At 43.8% G+C, this 20,908-nt stretch overlaps 1 protein-coding gene across 2 annotated transcripts in view; it reads right to left on the bottom strand.

Annotated features, from left to right (window-relative positions):
- Positions 1 to 20,908, bottom strand: part of GLB1L2 (galactosidase beta 1 like 2) — a 96,636-nt gene that overhangs the window by 26,561 nt on the left and 49,167 nt on the right. For both annotated transcript variants that reach the window (XM_060787710.2, XM_067470768.1), the window contains 3 exons: positions 10,170 to 10,234; positions 2,264 to 2,348; positions 425 to 562 (listed from right to left, as the gene is read on the bottom strand). In XM_060787710.2, the coding sequence (XP_060643693.2) occupies positions 425 to 562; positions 2,264 to 2,348; positions 10,170 to 10,234 (288 nt within the window). The remainder of the gene's footprint in view (positions 1 to 424; positions 563 to 2,263; positions 2,349 to 10,169; positions 10,235 to 20,908) is intronic.

Genomic DNA, 20,908 nt, shown 5'->3' with positions numbered 1-20,908 from the left:
TGAAGCAAAAGGTAGCAAGTTGTGCGGAAAGGCTGGCATAGAAAGAAGCTGAAGCGGACAATAAAGGACTGCATGAACCCCCTAGAGTTTTTTATATTGTGTCTAGTAAGGTAGTTTTGCAGCCCACGAATTTCTGTTTAGATTCCAAAATGTAGTCCAAAAGGTCATGTTACCAAAGGGAAAGGAACAATTAATGAAAAAAGAAGGCAAAAAAAGAAAAGGTGCATATATGAATCTGATTTACACTTGCACAGACCTAACTCTTCAAATCAGTGTCCTCCACATATTTTGGGGTACCGGGGAAAGCCCAAAACAACCTAAGGGCACTAGATTGGGAGAGAATTAATTGCCTTTTACAGGGCCCTGTGAGCAAACCATAAGTTGGAAGCAACCCAAAAGCACATAGCAGGCAATACAACCTTACCATAGCTGGTGATGGTTGCCTTGTATTCATTGAAATGCTGGGCGCCATTCAGAAAGCCGAAGTTTGTGCCCCCGTGGAACATGTAGAGGTTGATGGATGCTCCCATCTTGATGACTTTTGCCACTGTTTGTACCATTACTGTTAAGGGAAGTGAAGAATTTTAGAATATTGCTCAGAGGAGTATTGCTGAAAAGTCTGGTGCAACTAGTTAGTAGCCAGCTGCATTAAATCACTACTGACTGAAAGGTCATGAGTTTAAAGCCAGCCCACGCCGGAGTGAGCTCCGACCATTAATAGTCTAGCTTGCTGTTGACCTATACAGACCGAAAGAATATTGCTCAGATGAGTATTGCTGAAAAGACCGGCGCAACTAGTTAGTAGCCAGCTGCATTAAATCACTACTGACTGAGAGGTCATGAGTTCAAAGCCAGCCCACGCCAGAGTGAACTTCAACCATTAATAGTCCAGCTTGTTGTTGACCAATGCAGACCGAAAGACAGATACATCTGTCAAGTAGAAAGTTTGGGTACAGCTTTTTGCAGGGAGGCTAATTTAACTAATTTATCACACCACAAAACCTTCCAGCAGTGTGCGTAAAAATGAGGAAGTACTCCATTAAGGACTTGGTGTCACAAGTGTATGGTGAAGCGGCAGCTCCCCCTGTGGCTGGAATCAAGCATACCCTCATGAAGCCGGAAAGCTGGAATGTTAAATTGCCTCTGTGTCTGTCTATATATATTGTATGCCTAATGGCATTGAATGTTTGCCATGTATATGTACATTGTAATCTGCCCTGAGTCCCCTGCGGGGTGAGAAGGGTGGAATATAAATACTTTAAATAAATAAATAAATAAATCCATGGAGAACTTTCCTCTGCATTTTCTCTACAAGAGATTCAAGGGAGCAGGTAATCTTATGTTATGTGGTCGAGATCATAACAAGCACTACAGATTTTAAAACATACAGAATTGGAAAGCTATTGTTAAATGCCCAAGATTATGAAAAACCCTTAAAATATATTGTCAGAGGCTTTCATGGCTGGAATCACTGGGTTGTTATGTGTTTTCCGGGCTGTATGGCCATGTTCCAGAAACATTCTCTCCTGACATTTCACCTGCATCTATGGCAGGCATCCTCAGAGGATGTGATGCACGTGAAACATCAGATGAGAATGCTTCTGGAACATGGCCATACAGCCCGGAAAACACATAACAACCCAGTGATTCCAGCCATGAAAGCCTCTGACAATATATTTTAAGGGTTTTTCATAATCTTGGGCATTTAACAATAGGTTTCCAATTGCTTCTGGAACATGGCCATACAATCCGTAAAACACACAACAACGCTTAAAATATATTGAAATCTGTCCCCTTCTTCCCTGATACATTACGAACTAAAAGTATTACCAGATTTGGTGCCTACTATATTACTACTGTGATATAGTAGTATCACAGAGGTACTACTACAGATTGCCACCCACTTTATCCAGGAAGGGTGAAGTCTAAATAAGAGGGAAGTCTATAAAAACCCTGCCTTGGTGCTAGCAAAGATTAAAATATATCGCTGTTTAACATATATATGACATACCCTCTGAGGCCATGTCTATTGCTATTCTGGAGCTAGGAAAGAAAACAGCGACCAACAGAGAAGGACAACTGATGAGGGGAACAGTATGAGGCCAAATAAGACCGGGACAAGTGTTGTCATACTGCAACTCTCATCAAGCCCCATCTCAGCAGAGCCAATGATTAGGGATGCTGGGAGCTGCAGCCCAAAATGCTGCCTATCCCTGTATTAAGAGGTGCCAACATCAGTGAGCAAAAGTGGGTAGCAACTCACCATCTGCGTCAAAGACATGATGAAGTTCTCCCCAGGAATCAAACCATCCAGTCCAGTATTCCATCACCATCTTTGGCATTTTGTGCTGCGTGGGGACAAAATATAAGAACTGAGTAGGTTAAAATTCAGCAAGTATTTGCCTCTAGTTTGAACATATAGGTGAGATGATGTGCAACCGCTTATGGAACGGACTTAGACTATCCAACCATCTGTCTACAGACGTCACATGCAACTCCTGAAACGATTCCATCAGCGCTGCCTCTGGAAAATCCTGCAAATGTCTTGGGAAGACAGGTGGACAAACTTCAGCGTGGTGGAAAAAGCAAAGACCACCAGCACTGAAGCAATGGTCCTTCGCCATCAGCTCCGCCGGACCGGCCATGCTGTCCGGATGCCCGACCACCGTTTCCCAAAGCAGCTGCTCTACTCTGAACTCAAGAACGGAAAACGGAATGTTGGTGGACAGGAAAAGAGATTTAAAGATGGGCTCAAAGCCAACCTTAAAATCTCTGGCATAGACGCTGAGAACTGGGAAGCCCTGGCTCTTGAGCACTCTAGCTGGAGGTCAGCTGTGACCAGCAGTGCTGCAGAATTTGAAGAGGCATGAATGGAGGGCAAAAGAGAAAAATGTGCCACACCAGAACACTGATCCTGGAAGACTGATCCTGGAAGACTTTTAATCAATAGGAACTAGAAACACAGGATTGGGGAGGGCCACATTCTAGTGATGGTTTGGGGCAAAAAGGCCATACGAAATACACAAGCATATTTGAACCCTATCCTCATATTGCCTACAATCCTATTGGCCTGAGATATCTGATGATGGTGAACGGCCAACCAGATGCTGCTGGGAGAGCAAATACATGTATGCAGATGCTGGCTTTGTTTAGTTGGGGGGACGCAGCACTTTATCTATCTACCTCACCCATGCGTTTTACAATTTTTATTTTTTGCATTTGGTCCAGCTCATCCTTGTTTAATTCTTGTACCGTTTTGCATTTTGTTTTATTATGCTATTGTCTTTATTTTGTTGCATTACCATGTTATTGTTTAGCATTTTTATTTTATGTCATTGTCTGTTTAGTATGAAGTTTATTTTGCCTTATTGTAACTGCCTGGACCTGGCCCCATGTTAGCCACACCGAGACTCTTCGGGAAGATGGGTTGGTAGGGTATAAATAAAGTTGTTGTTGTTGTTACTTTACTGACACAAAAACACAGTATGTCACAGCAAACGAGATCTATATGCTGGATTTCATATCACAAAATCACAGTCGAACAATTCCTAAACGTCTAGGATTGTGTGATGTATTTTCGAATGATGCGTGCAGATCCAAGTCAGGTGGCCTTTTGCAGTAGACACATCGTGATTTTGTCAATGTTTATTGTTTCCAAATGCTGGCTGAGACCTTTTGGCAGGGCACCCAGTGCGCCAATGACCACTGGGACCACCTGTACTGGTTGGTGCCACAGCCTTTGCAGTTCAATTTTGAGGTCCTGATAACGGCTGAGTTTTTCCTGTTGTTTTTTCTCAATGCGACTGTCACCTGGAATGGCGACATCAATAATTCAGACTTTTTTCTTTTCCACAATCGTGATGTCTGGTATATTGTGTTCCAAAACTTTGTCAGTCTGGATTCGAAATCCCACAGTATTTTTGCATGTTCATTTTCCATGACTTTGTGGGTTTATGATCCCACCAATTCTTTACTGCTGGCAGGTGGTCCTTGTGACATAAGTTCCAATGAATCATCTGGGCCACAGAGTTGTGCCTTTGTTTGTAGTCCATCTGTGCGATTTTCTTGCAACAGTTGAGGATATGATCAATGGTTTCATCAGCTTCCTTGCACAGTCTGCATTTTGGGTCATCCGCTGATTTTTCGATCCTGGCCTTAATTGCATTAGTTCTGATGGCTTGCTCCTGGGCTGAAAGAATCAGGCCTTCTTCTGTCTCCTTCTTCACGGTTCCATTCATGAGCCATCACCAGGTCTCCTCCTTATCAATTTTTCCTTCAATCTTTTCAAGGAACTGCCCATGCAATGCTTTGTTGCGCCAGCTGTCTGCTCTGGTTTGGAGTGCAGTTTTCTTGTACTGACTCTTTGTTTGCTGTGCTTTGAGAAGTTTCCAATTATTGACTTCAATTAAAGCAGGTTCTTGGCTTTCCTTGACATATTCTACCAGGGTGTGTATTTCTTCTTCAACTGCTTGTTTTACTTGTAAAGTCCTCTGCCACCAGACTTTCTAGGCAGATAGAGCCGGTCAACATCATTGCGAGGATGTAGTGAATTATGAATGGTCATGAGTTTTCTTGGTTTTCTGTCCAAATTGTCCAGTTCATGATGCCAGAAGTATATCTTATGACAGGTATGGCCCAGGTGTTTATGGTCTTGATGGTATTGCCTCCATTGAGCTTGCTTTTGAGAATTTTTCTGACCCTTTGAATATATTGTTTGCTGACCACAGTTTTCACATGTTCATGTTGATGTTGTCCAGCTGTAGTATGTCCAGGTATTTATAGGCCTCTGGCTAATGACACTTATTATTATTATTATTATTATTATTATTATTAGTAGTAGTAGTAGTAGTATGTCCAGATATTTATAGGCCTCTGGCTAGTGACACTTGATCGCTTGGCCATATTTATGCCTTCACTTTCAAGGATTTTTCCCTTCTTCAGTGCCACTGTCGAACATTTGTCCAAACCAAACTTCATGTTGATATCTGTGCTAAAGATTCGGACAGTGTTAGTCAGAGACTGGATTTCAGTTTCAATTTTCCATTATTATTATTATTATTATTATTATTATTATTATTATTATTATTTGAGCATGTCTCCCTCAGTTTTATTTTTCTCCATATCAAGAGCAACTTGAGAAACTGCAAATTGTTTCTGGTGTGGAAGAATTGTCCGTCTGCAAGGACATTGCTCAGGGAACGTCCAGATGTTTTTGACGTTTTACCATCCTCGTGAGAGGCTTCTCTCATGTCCCCGCATGGGGAGCTGGAGCTGACAGAGGGAGCTCAATCCTCTCTCCCCAGATTCGAACCACTGACCTGTCGGTGAGCAGTCCTGCCAGCACAACGGTTTAACCAACTGCGTCACTGGAAGGCTCCTTCTTCCTCAGTGCCTCTATCTACTTAGTTTTTCTCCAGTCTGCTTCCTGTTCCCAGTGGGAAAGAGCGGAAATGGAGACCGCATTGCCCTACCCCCTGCTGCCAAATCTTGTTCCCTGTAATTGCTAAATCAATTGATCAGTATTAGAAAAGAAATTACCAGCCCATTCAAAGCACTATAATAGAGAGATGAATGCAGACTCCACTCTGCAGTTCCAGCTCAGGCAAAGGGAATGATTTGCTCACATCTTGCTGGAGGGAAAGTCAACCCACTGTGAAGAGGCCAGGTGTATTATTCTCCAACTGAGACCATGCTGCTGTGCGGGTCCTCTCCTTACTTTGCAAAAAACTATGAAGGAGGAGAAGGGCAGCAACTACTCCCTAGATTTGCTTATTTTCCTACTTTGGGACTGCTGTGCTTTTCAGAGAAGGTTCTTAACCCTTTTTAGGTCAGAACAAAAGGGACAGGCTAGCTCTGTACCAAATGCAACGTTCAAAGTAACAAGTCCGATAATTGAAGAGAAAAATCTTTTTTTCTTCTTCTACACATCAGGAACACCAAATATTCCAGCAAATTGTCTGCCAGGAGATATCCAAGGTCCTGGCGCTCCTTTAAAGCATCTGTTGCAGTCCTTGGCCTCCTGTTTTTGGTTGGAGAAGGGGAACTGCAGGGGTTAAGTGAGTATCTGTGCAGACGTATCTCCAAGTGCTTATGAGAAACCTTTCGTTTTCACCAGCTGCACTGAAAGACCAACTTCACGGTGGCAACCTCCATTCTTCAAACGGCTTTCATTCTCGTTGACTTGGTGCATGCGCTTTCTTCCTTATTCCATATTTTCCTGTTTGTATCATCTCTTTTTACGCTATAAGACAACATTCAGGAGTTCACCTGTCCTATTGATTTTGCTTATGCTATTCTGGGAAGCTTTCAGGCACATATATGGTTTTTTAAAACTACATAAAATGTGACAGACTGCTGGAGAAGCAGTATAAAGTTGAGGAAATTAGATCTCACATAAAGAAATGCTCACCCAAATACCTGGGAGATACACTGGACTGTTCTCCGACCTATTACTTTACTATTATTTACAGTATTTATATTCCACCCTTCTCACCCTGCAGGGGACTCAGGGCGGATTACAATGTACATATACATGGCAAACATTCAATGCCATAGACACACAACATATATAGACAGGCACTCAGAGGCTATTTAACATGAGGGTATTCTGGCCACAAGAGGAGCTGTCGCTTCACCGTCCATTTGTGACACTGATGAAGTGCTTCCTCATTCCCCGTATGCTTGCTGGTACCATAAGTGGTACCTAAATTTCCGACTTGACAGATGCAACTGTCTTTCGGGCTGCAAAGGTCCACAACAACAAAGGTTGACTACAAGAAGCACTGCCTGAATATCAAGCAAAAAGTGGGTGCTAGAAACAATATCATACAAAAGCTGACTGGCACAACCTAGGGATCGCAACCAGATTACAGTGAAGACATCTGCCCTTGAGCTTTGCTACTCTGCTGCTGAGTATGCATGCCCATTATGGCACACATCTCACCACGCTAAAACAATGGATGTGGCTCTTAATGAGGTCCTCTTCTGCTGAATCTGCGGCTCCTTGGGAAGAGGAAATTACTCGTAATTTTGATGATATTGCTTGTTGTTTATGTTTTGGTTATATTTTGATGTAATATGTTGTTCGAGCTTGGCCCCATGTAAGCCGCTCCGAGTCCCCATCGGGGAGATGGTGGCGGGGCATAAATAAAGATGATGATGATGATTATTATTATTATTATAGTCACCATCTAAAACAGTGGATGTGGCTCTTAATAAGACATGCCACATTATCACAGCGTGTCTGTGCTCTACACCACTGGAGAAATTACACTGTCTAAGGCACTACTGCACCACCTGACATCTGCCGAGAAGTAGCAACCAATAATGAAAGGACCAAGGCAGTGACATCTTCGACCAACCCCGTTTGGATATCAGCGAGCACACCAACACCTTAAGTCAAGTGGTAGTTTTCTAAGATCTACAGAGATACTTATAGGAACACCTCAGCAAGCAAGAGTCCAAAAGTGGCAGGCCCAAACCCAGAACCTCAATCAATGGCTGATACCAAATGAGAGATTCCCTCCTGGGCACACAGAAGACTGGGTGACTTGGAAGGCACTGAACAGACTGCACTCTGGCACGAGATGCAGAGCCAACCTTAAGAAATGGGGCCACAAAGTGGAGTCCATGACATGCGAGTGTGGAGAAGAGCAAACCACAGATCACCTACTACAATGCAACTTGAGCCCTGCCACATGCACAATGGAGGACCTTCTTATAGTAACACCAGAGGAACTCCAAATGGTCAGCTACTGGTCAAATGACATTTAATATCATTCCAAGTTTTCTAAACTTTGTGTTTTCTCAAATATATCACAACTATATCCTTGGTTCACTCCTGATACAACAAATAAAAGTAAAAAAAAATGCTCCATTTAAGGATTCAAAGAGCTTTGCCTGAGATGCTAATCATGGCACCCTGTGTACGAGAAGAATAAAAACACTCTTCCATTTTCAGAGGGGAAAAAGTGCACCCAAAAGGTTCTGCTTTGCCTCAACAAATTCTCAGCAAGGCATCCTATATTCCAGAGCCCAACCAACCAAGTTTTAAATTGCTTTTCTGACTCATTCTTGGCAGGATCGCAAATAAGCAAAAGAGCATTCCAAGTGCATATGGAAATATGTTTATTGCATCTCCGAGACCAAGGACTTGTCAATTGTGCTCAAAAATGCTGTTGAAATATTTATATTTGCAACTAGCTGATGCGCTAGCTTTGTGTGGATGAGAAACAACTAAGATCCACACAACTACATTGCTTTTTCTCCTCTCCTCTCTCCTATTTCTTCTCCCTAGATAAAGGTAAAGGTTTTCCCCTGACATTAAGTCCAGTCGTGTCCGACTCTGGGGGGTGGTGCTCATCTCCATTTCTAAACCAAAGAGCCGGTGTTGTCCATAGACGCCTCCAAGGTCATGTGACTGGCATGACTGCATGGAGCGCCCTTGTCGTCCCGCCAAAGCGTGTTTTCAAACTGCTAGGTTGGCAGAAACTGGGGCTAACAGTGGGAGCTCATCCTGCTCCCCGGATTTGAACCGGCAACCTTTCGGTCAGCAAGTCCAGCAGCTCATTTATTTTATTTATTTATTTCTCGCACTTCTACCCCGCCCTTCTCAACCCCCGAGGGGGGACTCAGGGCGGCTTACAAAAAGGCACAATTCAATGGCGGCACAACAACAAGGTAAAAAATAAAACATATAAACAGTAATTAAAACAATTAAAACAATCCATTATACATCACAATCCCTAAAAACAATCTAGTGCTCAACATTTACCAGCTCATAGTCCGTAAATTCAAATTCCACATTGTCCAATCCATCAATTCTAGTTGTCGCTTGTCCCTTATCTATCCACCAGATTACCCGAAGGCCTGGTCCCAAATCCATGTTTTTAATTTCCTTCTAAAGGAGAGGAGGGATGTCAATGACCTAATTTCCCCAGGGAGTGAGTTCCACAGGTGAGGGACCACCACCGAGAAGGCCCTGCTCCTCGCCCCCACCAATCTCACTTGTGATAGAGGTGGAGCCGAGAACAGTGCCTCCCCAGAAGATCTTAAACTCCGAGGCAGGACATAGAAGGAGATGCGTTCGGACAGATACGCTGGGCCGGAACCATATAGGGTTTTGTAGGTCAGAACCAGCACTTTGAATTGTGCTTGGAATTGGATCAGCAGCCAGTGGAGATGACATAACAGAGGGGTGGTATGCTCCCTGTATGATGTTCCGGTGAGTAATCTGGCTGCCTTCCGCGGGACTAATTGAAGTTTCTGAACAGTCTTCAAAGGCAACCCCACGTAGAGTGTGTTGCAGTAATCAGCGGTTTAATCCACTGTGCTACTGGGGGCTCCTTCTTCTCCCTCTTTAAAATCGTTATACCAGATATATCCTACCTTGTTCATGTCCAGCGTTTATTTTTAAATTTTAAACTATTACATTTGGCCCGGCCATAGGTTTTTAAATCCTTGTGTGATATTGTTTATATGTGATTTATATTAACTGTATTGTATTGTATTGTTTTTGTTTATTGCTTTCTTGTTTTTATTGATGTGTTGTTGGGCTTGGCCTCATGTAAGCTCCTCCGACTCCCTTGAGAAGATGGTGGCGGGGTATAAATAAATAATTATTATTATGACCATTTCCTTTTTATTCATTTCTCTCTTATTCAACCATTTCCTCTGCTCATATTCTTCCCAACGACTCCTTACCAGGCAGCAGGAAACTCTCTCAATTTGAGCTATTTGTAGATGAAAGCAGAACATGAAATTAATTGCCTAAAGGTCTTACGGAAAAATGAACTTCCCAGGCCTCTGACTTTGTTCCTCTTGGTTCGGCTACGCTTGGCCTTAGTTATGTACTTCAGCCTAGTACCTAAACATGGCACTGCAGGTACTTCCAGATTTTAAATGCCTAAAATAATTTTAATCCATTTAAGAAACAAAAATGAGCCTTGCGATGCCCCAGGGTCCTCTAAATAGCTGTGATCGTTTTCAAGTGTCTCGGTTTCACAGCCTTAGAGGGAGGAGAGAAATCCTTTTATTGTTATAGATGTCTGAGTTCAGTAAACACATTTCTGTGCAACCGGAGGCGTGCTTCCTTCCCCCAGACGTTATGTATTTGGAAGCACAGAATGCAGTAGGGATAAATGAGCAGGAGTGCAATGCGTCTTTCTTACCTGGTCAGCGTTGAGAAATACCATGATGGCTGCGTCCAACTTCTGAAAGTTAATCGTGGCCAGCGCTATTGGAAGGAAAAGGGAACAAGGAAGGAAAAGGAGAGAGTTCAGTTCGGTTTAAGGAGCAATACAGTTAGGAGTTAAGTCACAATAAAATAAGTCTGCAGAGCAACTTTGAGTTTTAACTTAAAATGTTCAGAATCTTTCAGAGGTGTGTTTGTATGTAGGAGAGAGAGAGAGATGGATGCTATGAGGCTTAATTAATTCATGGAGGAAATTAGAGATGGCTAGGATAAAAACTTGCATGACAAAACAACCCATTGGGATCTAAATCTGTGCAGATCTCCCAAGGCTTTGGTTGGAGTGACACATCATTTAGTAGCAGGAGGTTCCCAAGCATGTGCAAACAGGTGATCAAAGCGGAAGGAAACAGGAGTAAGAGTGTTTGTTTATTTGCAAGCTGGACAACTCTCCCAGTTGATGTTTACTCTGGGATTGTTTTGATTATGTTACTAGCTGTACCCTGCCACGCGTTGCTGTGGCCCACCTTACCTCCCTCTTTCTCTCCTTCTTTCCCTCATTCCCTTTTCTTCTTTCCTTCTCTCCTTCCTTCCTTCTCTTCCTCTTTCCTTCTTCCTTTTTTCTTTTCCTTCCCTTTCTCTTTTTCTCTTCTCTGCCTCTTTCCTTTCTTCCGTCCTTTAGTTTTTTTTCCATTCTTCCTTTTTTCTGTCCTTCCTTCCCCCCTCTTTCTCTTTTTTTCTCTTCTTCCACCGCTCCTCTTTCCTTCCTTTTCTTTCCTTATCTCCTTCCTTCTTTCTCTACCCATTTCTTTCCATCCCTCTTCATTTCCTCTTTCTCTCTTTTCTTCCTTCTCTACCTCTTTCCTTCTTTCCTTCACACTTTGCTTTCATGTTTCCTTCTCTGTTTCCTTCCTTCCTTCAATGTTTTTCCTCTTCCTTGATTGGGCCCGCCGCGGGGAAGGAAGGGGAAGGAAGGGGACGTGTCTTACCGGAGGGGGGTGGGAGGAGGGAAGGATTGAGTGAGGGGGGGAAGGGGTGGGGGGCGAAGGAAGGAGGCGTGTCGCGTGGGCGGGGTAAGATGAAGGAGGGGGAGAAGGGATGGTTTTGACAGGGCGGGAAGGGGCGCAGCAGGAGTGGGCGGGGCTTCCTTGGAGGCGGCGTGTTGTGGCGTGATCGTGTGGGGCGGACAGGGGGAGGGGCTGTGGTTTGGAGTGATCACGCGGGGCGGGGCGACGGAGGATGGGGGCGTGGCTTGCACGGAGGGAGCGTTGGCCGGCAGGCCATGTGCGCATGCCAGGGAACTTGCGGCTGGGTGCCATTGCGCATGCTCAGTTGTTTTGTCGTTTTGTGAGTGTGTTGTGTTGTTTTTTATTTTGATTCGATATGTTTGTACCTTGTGGGTTGAGGTATGTGCAGGGGAATTTTGGTTAATTTTCGTTGGGGGGGTTTTGAGTTTTGCTGTCCCATTGGACGCACCTTACAGATTTATAGATATAGATTTTTCATTGCTTATTTCATTTGTTGCATTATGTATTTTGTTGTGTTTAATTCTCTATTGTTTTTTATAGTATTTTGTATTATTTTTGGGCTTGGCCTCATGTTAGCTGCCCCGAGTCCCCTTGGGGAGATAGTGGCGGGGTATAAATAAAGATGATGTTGATGATGATGATTATTTATTACTCTTGTATACACAGGCACTGAGGAACCCACGCATCTCTGGTCCCACCAAACCAAATGCATCCAATTGCAATCCATGAGCAAGTGTTGTGGCTTGATGTCAGGCAGAAAAAAGACCTGAGTTGTAGGTTTTTTCGGGCTAGATGGCCATGTTCTAGAAGTTTTCTCTCCTGACATTTTGCCTGCATCTATGGCAAGCATCCTCAGAGGTTGTGAGGTCTGTTGGAACTAGGAAAATGGGTTTATATATCTGTGGAATTACCAGGGAGGGACAAAGAACTCTTGTCTGCTGGAGCTAGGTGTGAATATTTCAACTGACCACCTTGATTAGCATTTGATGGCCTGGCAGTTGTTTGGTGTGGCTTGTTAGTGCCTGGGGCAATCTTTTGCTGAGAGGTGATTAGATGTCCTTGACTGTTTCCTCTCTGTTGTTTTGCTGTTGTAATTAGAGTGGTCCAGCATTTCTGTGTTTTCAAATAAAATGCTGTGTCCAGGTTGGTTCATCAGGTGCTCTGCTATGGCTGACTTCTCTGGTTGAAGTAGTCTGCTGTGCCTTTCATGTTCCTTGATTTGTGTTTGGGCAAGGCTGCTGCGTTTGGTGGTCCCTCTGTAGACTTGTCCACAGCTGCATGGGATACGGGAGACTTCTGCAGAAGTGAGAGGATCCCTCTTTTCCTTTGCTGAATGGAGCATTTGTTGGATTTTCTTGGTGGGTCTGTAGATAGTTTGTATGTTGTGTTTCCTCATCAGCTTCCCTATGCGGTCAGTGGTTCCCTAACAACCACCATGTCAGACTACACAGAGAAGCCATTGAAATCCACAAGCATGTGGACAATTTCAACAGAAAGGAGGAAACCATGAAAATGAACAAAATCTGGCTACCAGCATTAAAAAAAACTCTAAAATAACAACAGCAAAACAACAGAGAGGAAACAATCAGGGACATCTAATCACCTCTCAACAAAAGATTGCCCCAGGCACTGCCAGGCCATCAAATGCTAATCAAGGTGGTCAGTTGAAACATTCACACCTAGCTCCAGCAGACAAGAGTCCTTTGTTCCTCCCTGGTCATTCCACAGATATATAAACCCATTTTCCTAGTTCCAACAGACCTCACAACCTCTGAGGATGCTTGCCATAGATGCAGGCGAAACGTCAGGAGAGAATGCCTCTAGAACATGGCCATATAGTCCGAAAAAAATCTACAACAACCCAGTGATTCAGGCCATTAAAGCCTTTGACAATACAGAGAAAAGACCCTTCAGAAGCACCTTTATAACACATACACACACAAACTTTACCCAGCACCTGCCTGCACAATTCATGATACAACTCAGGCAGAGCTTCTCCACACTCAAGTGTTCAGACATCATGTTAGAGGAGAAACTGGTACTTAGCAAGAAGAGCAGGCTTGGAAGCAGACACAGTCCAAGAACAAACAAGGACAAGCACAGCTGGCACCAAAAATTCTGGGCAAGATGAACACATATAGCTACAGCTCGGGGTCAAGGCTAAAGCGAGACCCACAGCATGATTGGTTTGCTGTTCTCTGAATGTAAGAGAGGAGGGAGGATTTGAGAAAGGATGTGGATGGCAGAACAAATTATTTGCTTGCAGATACATGTTAACAGAGTTGAGAATGGTCTTTCCTTGCCTTGTGGCCTTGGTGAGCCACGACCAGCCGAGCATAAACAGTATGTGCTCAATGGCCAATTGTTTTATTCAGCTTCATGTGTGTATATACATTTAGAAGGCCAGAAATGAAAAGAGAAGATGATCAAGAGTTGTGAAGTTTGCCCTGCTTTGCCCCTTTTCTGGCACCACCTGGAAATGGCAAGCATTGGAACAGGTGTTAACACGTCTTCCCTTTTGGAAATGGCTGCAATTCTCATGGAAATGAACTTTCCTGAGAATCAATGTTTGTTTATTTATTTAACGCACTTTTATCCTGCTCTTTTGAGCCCGAAGGCGACTCAGGGCGGCGTATAGACTGGCAACAACTGCATGCCAAACACACATATATAGATCCAGGGCCGTAGCCCGGGGGGGGGGGTTGAAAGTTTCGCAGGGGGGTTGAAACCTGCCTCCTAGCTCACGCTGAAGCAAAGAGCACAGCAGGGGGCAGAGCAGCCTTCAATAGCCTGCAGCTCCGCCCTTGTCAACCACCTCCACCAAGTCTGGTCTCCTTAATGAGAGCATTCAATATCCCCCCCCCCCCCCCCCCCCACAACTTGGTTGCTTCACTACTGTTCTGTCGCGCGTTGGGTCTGTAAATAATTGTCTTTAGAACAGGATGTGCAACCTTTGCCCAGCGGGAAGCCAGGGGGCCTAAAGAGAAGTTCTCAGAGGTTTCCACCACAAACAGTCTTTAGATAGCTTGAGAAGTACAACAAAGTCTTTTATTAATGAACAATCAAACAGAAACTTCTCTTGTCTTCAGTAAAGTTAAGTAAATGATTCCAAGCTTTTAGGCAACTGGTGAATTCCTAATCTTGCCCACGAAGGACAGGCAACTGTCTTCAATAACTTCTTCTTTAAAGGAAAATCCCCGTTTTAACTTCTCCCAGGCTGACTGTAATCTAACCCTTACTGATGTGGGCTCCGCTACCGGGTCAAACTGCGTCTCGAACGCCGAGTGGACCTACCAGCAAGGCAGTAGATGTTCTCCAGCTGGAGTTCTTTGGTCTTTAGGGCTGTTTTCCTGGAAATTCTTTGGAGACTCTTAAGACCTTTCTCCCCCGGAAGGTCTTAAGGGTTTAAGATTTTGTACAGGGGAAGCTTGCACACATCCTATACATAAGCTTACCTTGCTGAGACTAACTAAAAATGGCTCCCTTCCCTTCCCAATTGCCCTGATCAAGGGGTGGGACCAAAACCTAACAATGATGGACAGGTGACTTGCCCTATGACTGCAACCAAAGAAGCCACCTATCTGCAGAGTCCCTGAAACCTAGGACTGCAAGCAAACATTTAATACAAAGCAAATAAAGTTGGAGCTCCTGGTACAGCTGTACCAGAACAACTACATCGGCTATTGCTGCAAGTAATGACAGTGTGAATAAATTGCTAATATTTGCTTGAGATAGTGCTTGCAGTTCTGGAGGGACTCTTGATTTTTTGGATCTCATAGACTTAGCTTGGGGATTTGGTTAACCAGTTAAAATTCATGAGTAAACCAGTTTTTTTTAACCACCCCCCCCCCCCCCTCGCTACGGGCCTGAATACATCATTTAAAACAGGTTAAATCACATATCTATTGATTTCAACATGCGGCTTTGTGTATTACAGCTCACTTCTTCTGATATTTGGAGCAGAATTGGAGAGATTCAAGTGCATATGTGCAGCACCCTCCAACAAGGCTGGTTACCTTGCCTCCTCCTTCGCTATGGCACCACTCAGAGCCCTAGTTATTCCACACGGATTCCCTGATTACTTGACAAGTTGACTCTAATGAGCAGATTGTTGTGACATCTAAAGCATGAGCTGGGATCAAGGCGCGTTCATCATACGCGGAGTGTGCCGGAGAAGACAACTCCAAACAAGAGAATGTGCCAGCGCTAACAGGCAATAAACGCAGCCCGGCAGAGTGGCACGCAGGCCCCACTCTTTTTCTGTTCCCCAGTTTTTTGTTGGCGGAGGGAGAGCACCCCCATGCGGACACTCTCGGGAAGTGCTGGGAGGAACAAAGAGAGACCAAACCCGAACAACAGCACTACAGCAGTGTTTCTCAGCCTTCTTAATACACCTTAATACAGTTCCTCATGTTGTGGTGACCCCCAACCATAACATTATTTTAGTTGCTACTTCATAACTGTAATTTTGCTACTGTTATGAATCATAACATAAATATCTGATATGCAGGATGTATTTTCATTCACTGGACCAAATTTGGTACAACACACAAATGCTGGACCCCTCTCACAACCACCATGTCAGACTACGCAGAGAAGCCATTGAAATCCACAAGCATGTGGACAATTTCAATAGAAAGGAGGAAACCATGAAAATGAACAAAATCTGGCTGCTAGTATTAAAAAACTCTAAAATTGCAACAGTTAGGCAGGTACATCTAATTACCTCTCAACAAAAGTTTGCCCCAGGCACAGTCAGGCCATTATATGCAAATCAAGGTGGCCAGTTGAAACATTCACACCTAGCTCTAGCAGACAAGAGTCCTTTGTCTCACCCTGGTCATTCTACAGATATATAAACCCTTTTGCCTAGTTCCAACATACCTCACTACCTCTGAGGATGCTTGCCATAGATGCAGGCGAAACGTCAGGAGAGAATGCCTCTAGACCATGGCCATATAGCCCGAAAAAACCTACAACAACCCAGTGATGAAAGCCTTCGACAATACATTGGTACAAATACCCGAGATGCCCAAATCTGATTATTGGTAGGGTTGGGATGGGAGGATTGATTTTGTCATTTGGGAGTTGTAGTTGCTGGGATTGATAGAGCATCTATAATCAAAGAGCATTCTGAGCTCCACCAATATTTTATTTTATTTATCGTGTCAGCAGCAAACCAAACAGTTGTATTACATTTTTTAACAAACAAACAAAACACAAAGTTTGCAAGCTTGGTATTCGATTAAATGTCCTTTGACCAGTATCTGGCCACTCGGAGTGCCTCTGGTGTTGCCGCAAGAAGGTCCTCCATTGTGCATGTTGCAGGGCTCAGGGTGCATTGCAGCAGGTGGTCAGTGTTTTGCTCTTCTCCACACTCGCATGTTGTGGATTCCACTTTGTGGCCCCATTTCTTAAGATTGGCTCTGCATCTCGTGGTGCCAGAGCGCAGTCTGTTCAGAGCCTTCCAAGTCACCCAGTCTTCTCTGTGCCCAGGGGGGAGTCTCTCATTTGGTATCAGCCATTGATTGAGGTTCTGGGTCTGAGCCTGCCACTTTTGGACTCTCACTTGCTGAGGTGTTCCAGCAAGTGTCTCTGTAGATCTTAGAAAACTATTTCTTGATTTAAGTCGTTGACGTGCTGGCTGATATCCAAACAGGGGATGAGCTGGAGATGTCTCTGCCTTGGTCCTTTCACTATTGGCTGCTACTTCCCGGCAGATGTCAGGTGGTGCAATACCGGCTCAACAGAGTAATTTCTCCAGTGGTGTAGGGCGCAGACACCCTGTGATAATACAACATGTCTCATTAAGAGCCAGATCTACTGTTTTAGTGTGGTGAGATGTGTTCCACACTGAGCATGCGTACCCAACAGCAGAGTAGCAAAGTGCAAGGGCAGATGTCTTCACTGTGTCTGGTTATGATCCCCAGGCTGTGCCAGTCTGCTTTCGTATGATATTGTTTCTAGCACCCACTCCACCAATGATTGAATTGAACCAAACTTGGCACACAGAACTCCCATGACCAACAGAAAATACTGGAAGGGTTTGGTGGGCATTGACCTTGAGTTTTGGAGTTGTAGTTCACCTAAATCCAGAGAGCACTGTCGACTCAAACAATCATAGATCTGGACCAAATTTGGCACAGATACACAATATGCCCAAATGTGAACACTGGTGGAGTTTGGGGAAAATAGACTTTGACATTTGGGAGTTGTAGTTGCTGGGATTTATGGTTCACCTACAATCAAAGAGCATTATGAATCCCACCGACAATAGAATTGGGCCAAACTTCAGAACCCGCATGACTAACAGTAAATACTGTGGACTTACAAAAACTGGTCTACAGTAATTAACTCCATTGCTGATGTTTCTTTTTTCCTTCATTAAGTATTTTGAAAAAATTGTGGGCTGTCCTTAAAAATCCACTGAGTCTGTTGTTTATGAAAACGGTAAACAGATTGTGATCTATATTTGTGGTGGAGGTTCCTTCTTTGGAAGCTTTTAAACAGAGACTGGATGGCCACCTGTCAGGGGTGATTTAAATGCAATATTCCTGCTTCTTGGCAGGGGGTTGGACTGGATGGCTCATGAGGTCTCTTCCAATTCTTTGATTCTATGATTCTATTCTATGATTCTATGGATGGGAATATTTAATTGCCGGTTGTCTCTCTTATCTGTGGGCCCAGCTCCCATGTTTTCACCTACAACAAAACGTATCCTCTTTTAGCATGTTCTAGGTCCTCCAAGTATACTTCCACTGGAAGTTACTACAGACCTTTGAGATCTTAGCAAATTTCTAGAAAGGACTTTGCTGTCTTCAACAGAATTAATTTATATTAATACGGTTCACAATTACTGTTTCCATGGCAAGTTCAGGAACTGTATCCTCAGAGGAGATTCCATCTGAACATTAGGAAGAACTTCCTGACTGTGAGAGCCGTTCAGCAGTGGAACTCTCTGCCCCGGAGTATGGTGGAGGCTCCTTCTTTGGAAGCTTTTAAACAGACCCTGGATGGCCATCTGTCAGGGGTGATTTGAATGCAATATTCCTGCTTCTTGGCAGGGGGTTGGACTGGATGGCCCATGAGGTCTCTTCCAACTCTTTGATTCTATGATTCTATGATTCTCTGCACTTGCAGGGGTCATGCTGCAATTTGTTATGCTCCTAGTTGCTTTTTCTTCTTGGAAATAGACTGACTGAATTAATTACTGAATTCTAAGTCATTACTTATGCAAATCCCATTGATTAAATGGGCTGTATCTAGTTGTTGGAAATAGCAACTGGACTTAGACTTTAATGTTTTTTATATGGGGAAAGTGGTAGAAATCTCTCTTTGGGGGTTTTCTAAGTTTTAGGGCTGTATGGCCATGTTCCAGAAGCATTCTCTCCTGACGTTTCACCTCCATCTATGGCAGGCATCCTCAGAGGTTGTGAAGTCTGTTGGAAACTAGGAAAATGAGGTTTATATATCTGTGGAATGTCCAGGGTGGGAGAAAGAACTCTTTTCTGTTGGAAATAGGTGTGAATGTTACAATTTCCCACCTTGATTAGCGATTTCAAGGTCTGGCTTCTGACTGCCTGGGGGAATCCTTTGTTGAGAGGTGATTAGCTATCCGTGATTGTTTCTTGTCTGGAGTTCCCCTGTTTTTGAGTGTTGTTCTTTATTAACACCTACCTCCAACAGACAAGTTTTAATTTACAAAAAACCCAGTGATTCCGGCCATGAAAGACTTCGACTTTAATGATTTTAATATGGGGAAAGTGGGAATAATCTCTCTCCTACTGTCACTTCCTCATTGCCCCAGATATTACTTAGAAGGCCTCCTTCTGTCACAATAAACACAAACTGTCCAAGTCTTCTGGCATAAAACACATTATGAACTGTGGCACCACCTTTCTTGGATACAAGAAAAGTGAAAAGCAGCCAACCACATACAAAACTTGGGAAAAGTTACTCTTTGGACTGCCACTTCCCACATTCCTGAGCCTCAGTGGTTACCTTTTTTTTTTTTTGCAGCCCAACCAAGTATCTTTCCCAAGCAGTGTTATATGGCCATTCCCTGCCGCTGCCACTCCTCCCCAGCAAGTGCCAGCTGCTGACAGAAGGGCAAACGCTCCATTTTCTATTAGATTATTATGACTTGTTATCATAAGGTACTTAGTGTTAACGCTTATCGTTCTGATTTGATTTAGTGTAAGTGCTTTCTGCAATCTTGATTCGAGTTCGCTGCCATGAGCATGTTAATGGAATGAAGAAATATATATATATTTAATAAATACTTTTTAAGGAAAGGAGGGAAATGACACTTGCATTCTGGAGCTAGAAAGTACAAATTACACACATATTATTCATGCCCATGCACACTGATCTAGGGAAATATGTGCAACATGGAGTGTTGAGATGGTACAACACAGAGGGAAATGTTCAGTGAGGTTGGCCCACTGCGGCTTGGTAAGGCTACTTGTTGTGGCTATAACTCCCAGAATCCCCCAAGTCACACCGTTTTTGCCATGTTATGAGGGGCGTTCATTAAAGATTTCCCTGACCCACTTCCTGTGGACTGTGAACAACGAAACATGGCATGGTTATGAGTCCATCTCTCCATCGGTGCCACCTAGGGACACACTTCTCCCATCTTTTGGAGCAACTGTTAACACCTCACTTGTTGTAGTACAGCATGCTGATCAAGCTACTACTAGTAGTACAAGGGAAAAGAGGGCTGCTCAGGTGCTGGATCAAGAGCAGCAAAGGAAGCAAATTAGGGAGATATTCATGACACCTACAGATACTGAGTCGTTCGAAGGTTTTACAGACTCTGAGATGGAGGAGGAAGGCGATGGGAGTAGAGGCTTGAAAAGGGTTACTCGAGAGCAAGAGTCAGATGAAGAGAGGGAAAGGAAGCGGATCCGTGAAATACTTAATGCTCCAACTGAGGAAGAAGACTTTATGGGGTTCACGGGGAGTGATGGGACTGAGGAGGATGGGCTAGACTGGACCCGTGTATAAGAGATCAGGGACATATGTACTCAACACACCTCAAGTGAGGAGTTTGAGGGGTTCTCGGGAGACTGGCAACCTGGGAATACTTGGGGTGATCTAAGTCTTGATAGATGCTGGAAGAGCTGGAGGGACGGGCGGTGGCGAGCAGCTGTGGAAGTGAAAGCACCTGAGAGTGATGATGACAGGGTGGAGTCCAGCTCCACCTCTGATGAGGAGTTATAGGATATAAGAAAAGTATCAAACTATTGGAACTTTGCAGTAGGCAAAGTGTTGTATTGGGCTTGGGACTTTGTTGCTGCCTTTACTGTCCCCTTGGGTCCTGGGACTGCAGTTCATTGTGCTTACATGTTTCTACCGACTGGAATCCTGTAAGTGCTGACTTCTACTCCTTGCTGACTTCGGATTGTTTTTGGACAATGACATCGCATTTTGGACTTAACTTCTGCTTTTGGATGTGCCTCGACCTTGGACTGTTTCCTGACTACGTTTTTGCTTGCTCCCACCTTGTTACCTTGTGTTTTGTGAACTCTGAGTTTTTGAAGCAGTTTGCTTAAAGTTTTTGTTATACCGGATTATATCTCTATATAATCCAGATTATTCTCCAAATTGCGTTTTTTGCTTAGCAGTTGCTACAGACTTTATTTTATTGCTAGATTCACTGAATTCAAGTGTTTCTAAGCTATTTTTT

The sequence above is a fragment of the Anolis sagrei genome, chromosome 7, assembly GCF_037176765.1.
Source record: "Anolis sagrei isolate rAnoSag1 chromosome 7, rAnoSag1.mat, whole genome shotgun sequence".
In the NCBI taxonomy this organism is placed as follows: domain Eukaryota; kingdom Metazoa; phylum Chordata; class Lepidosauria; order Squamata; family Dactyloidae; genus Anolis; species Anolis sagrei.
The sequence above is the reverse complement of the archived record's forward strand: the minus strand, read 5'-3'. Positions and strand labels throughout refer to the sequence as shown.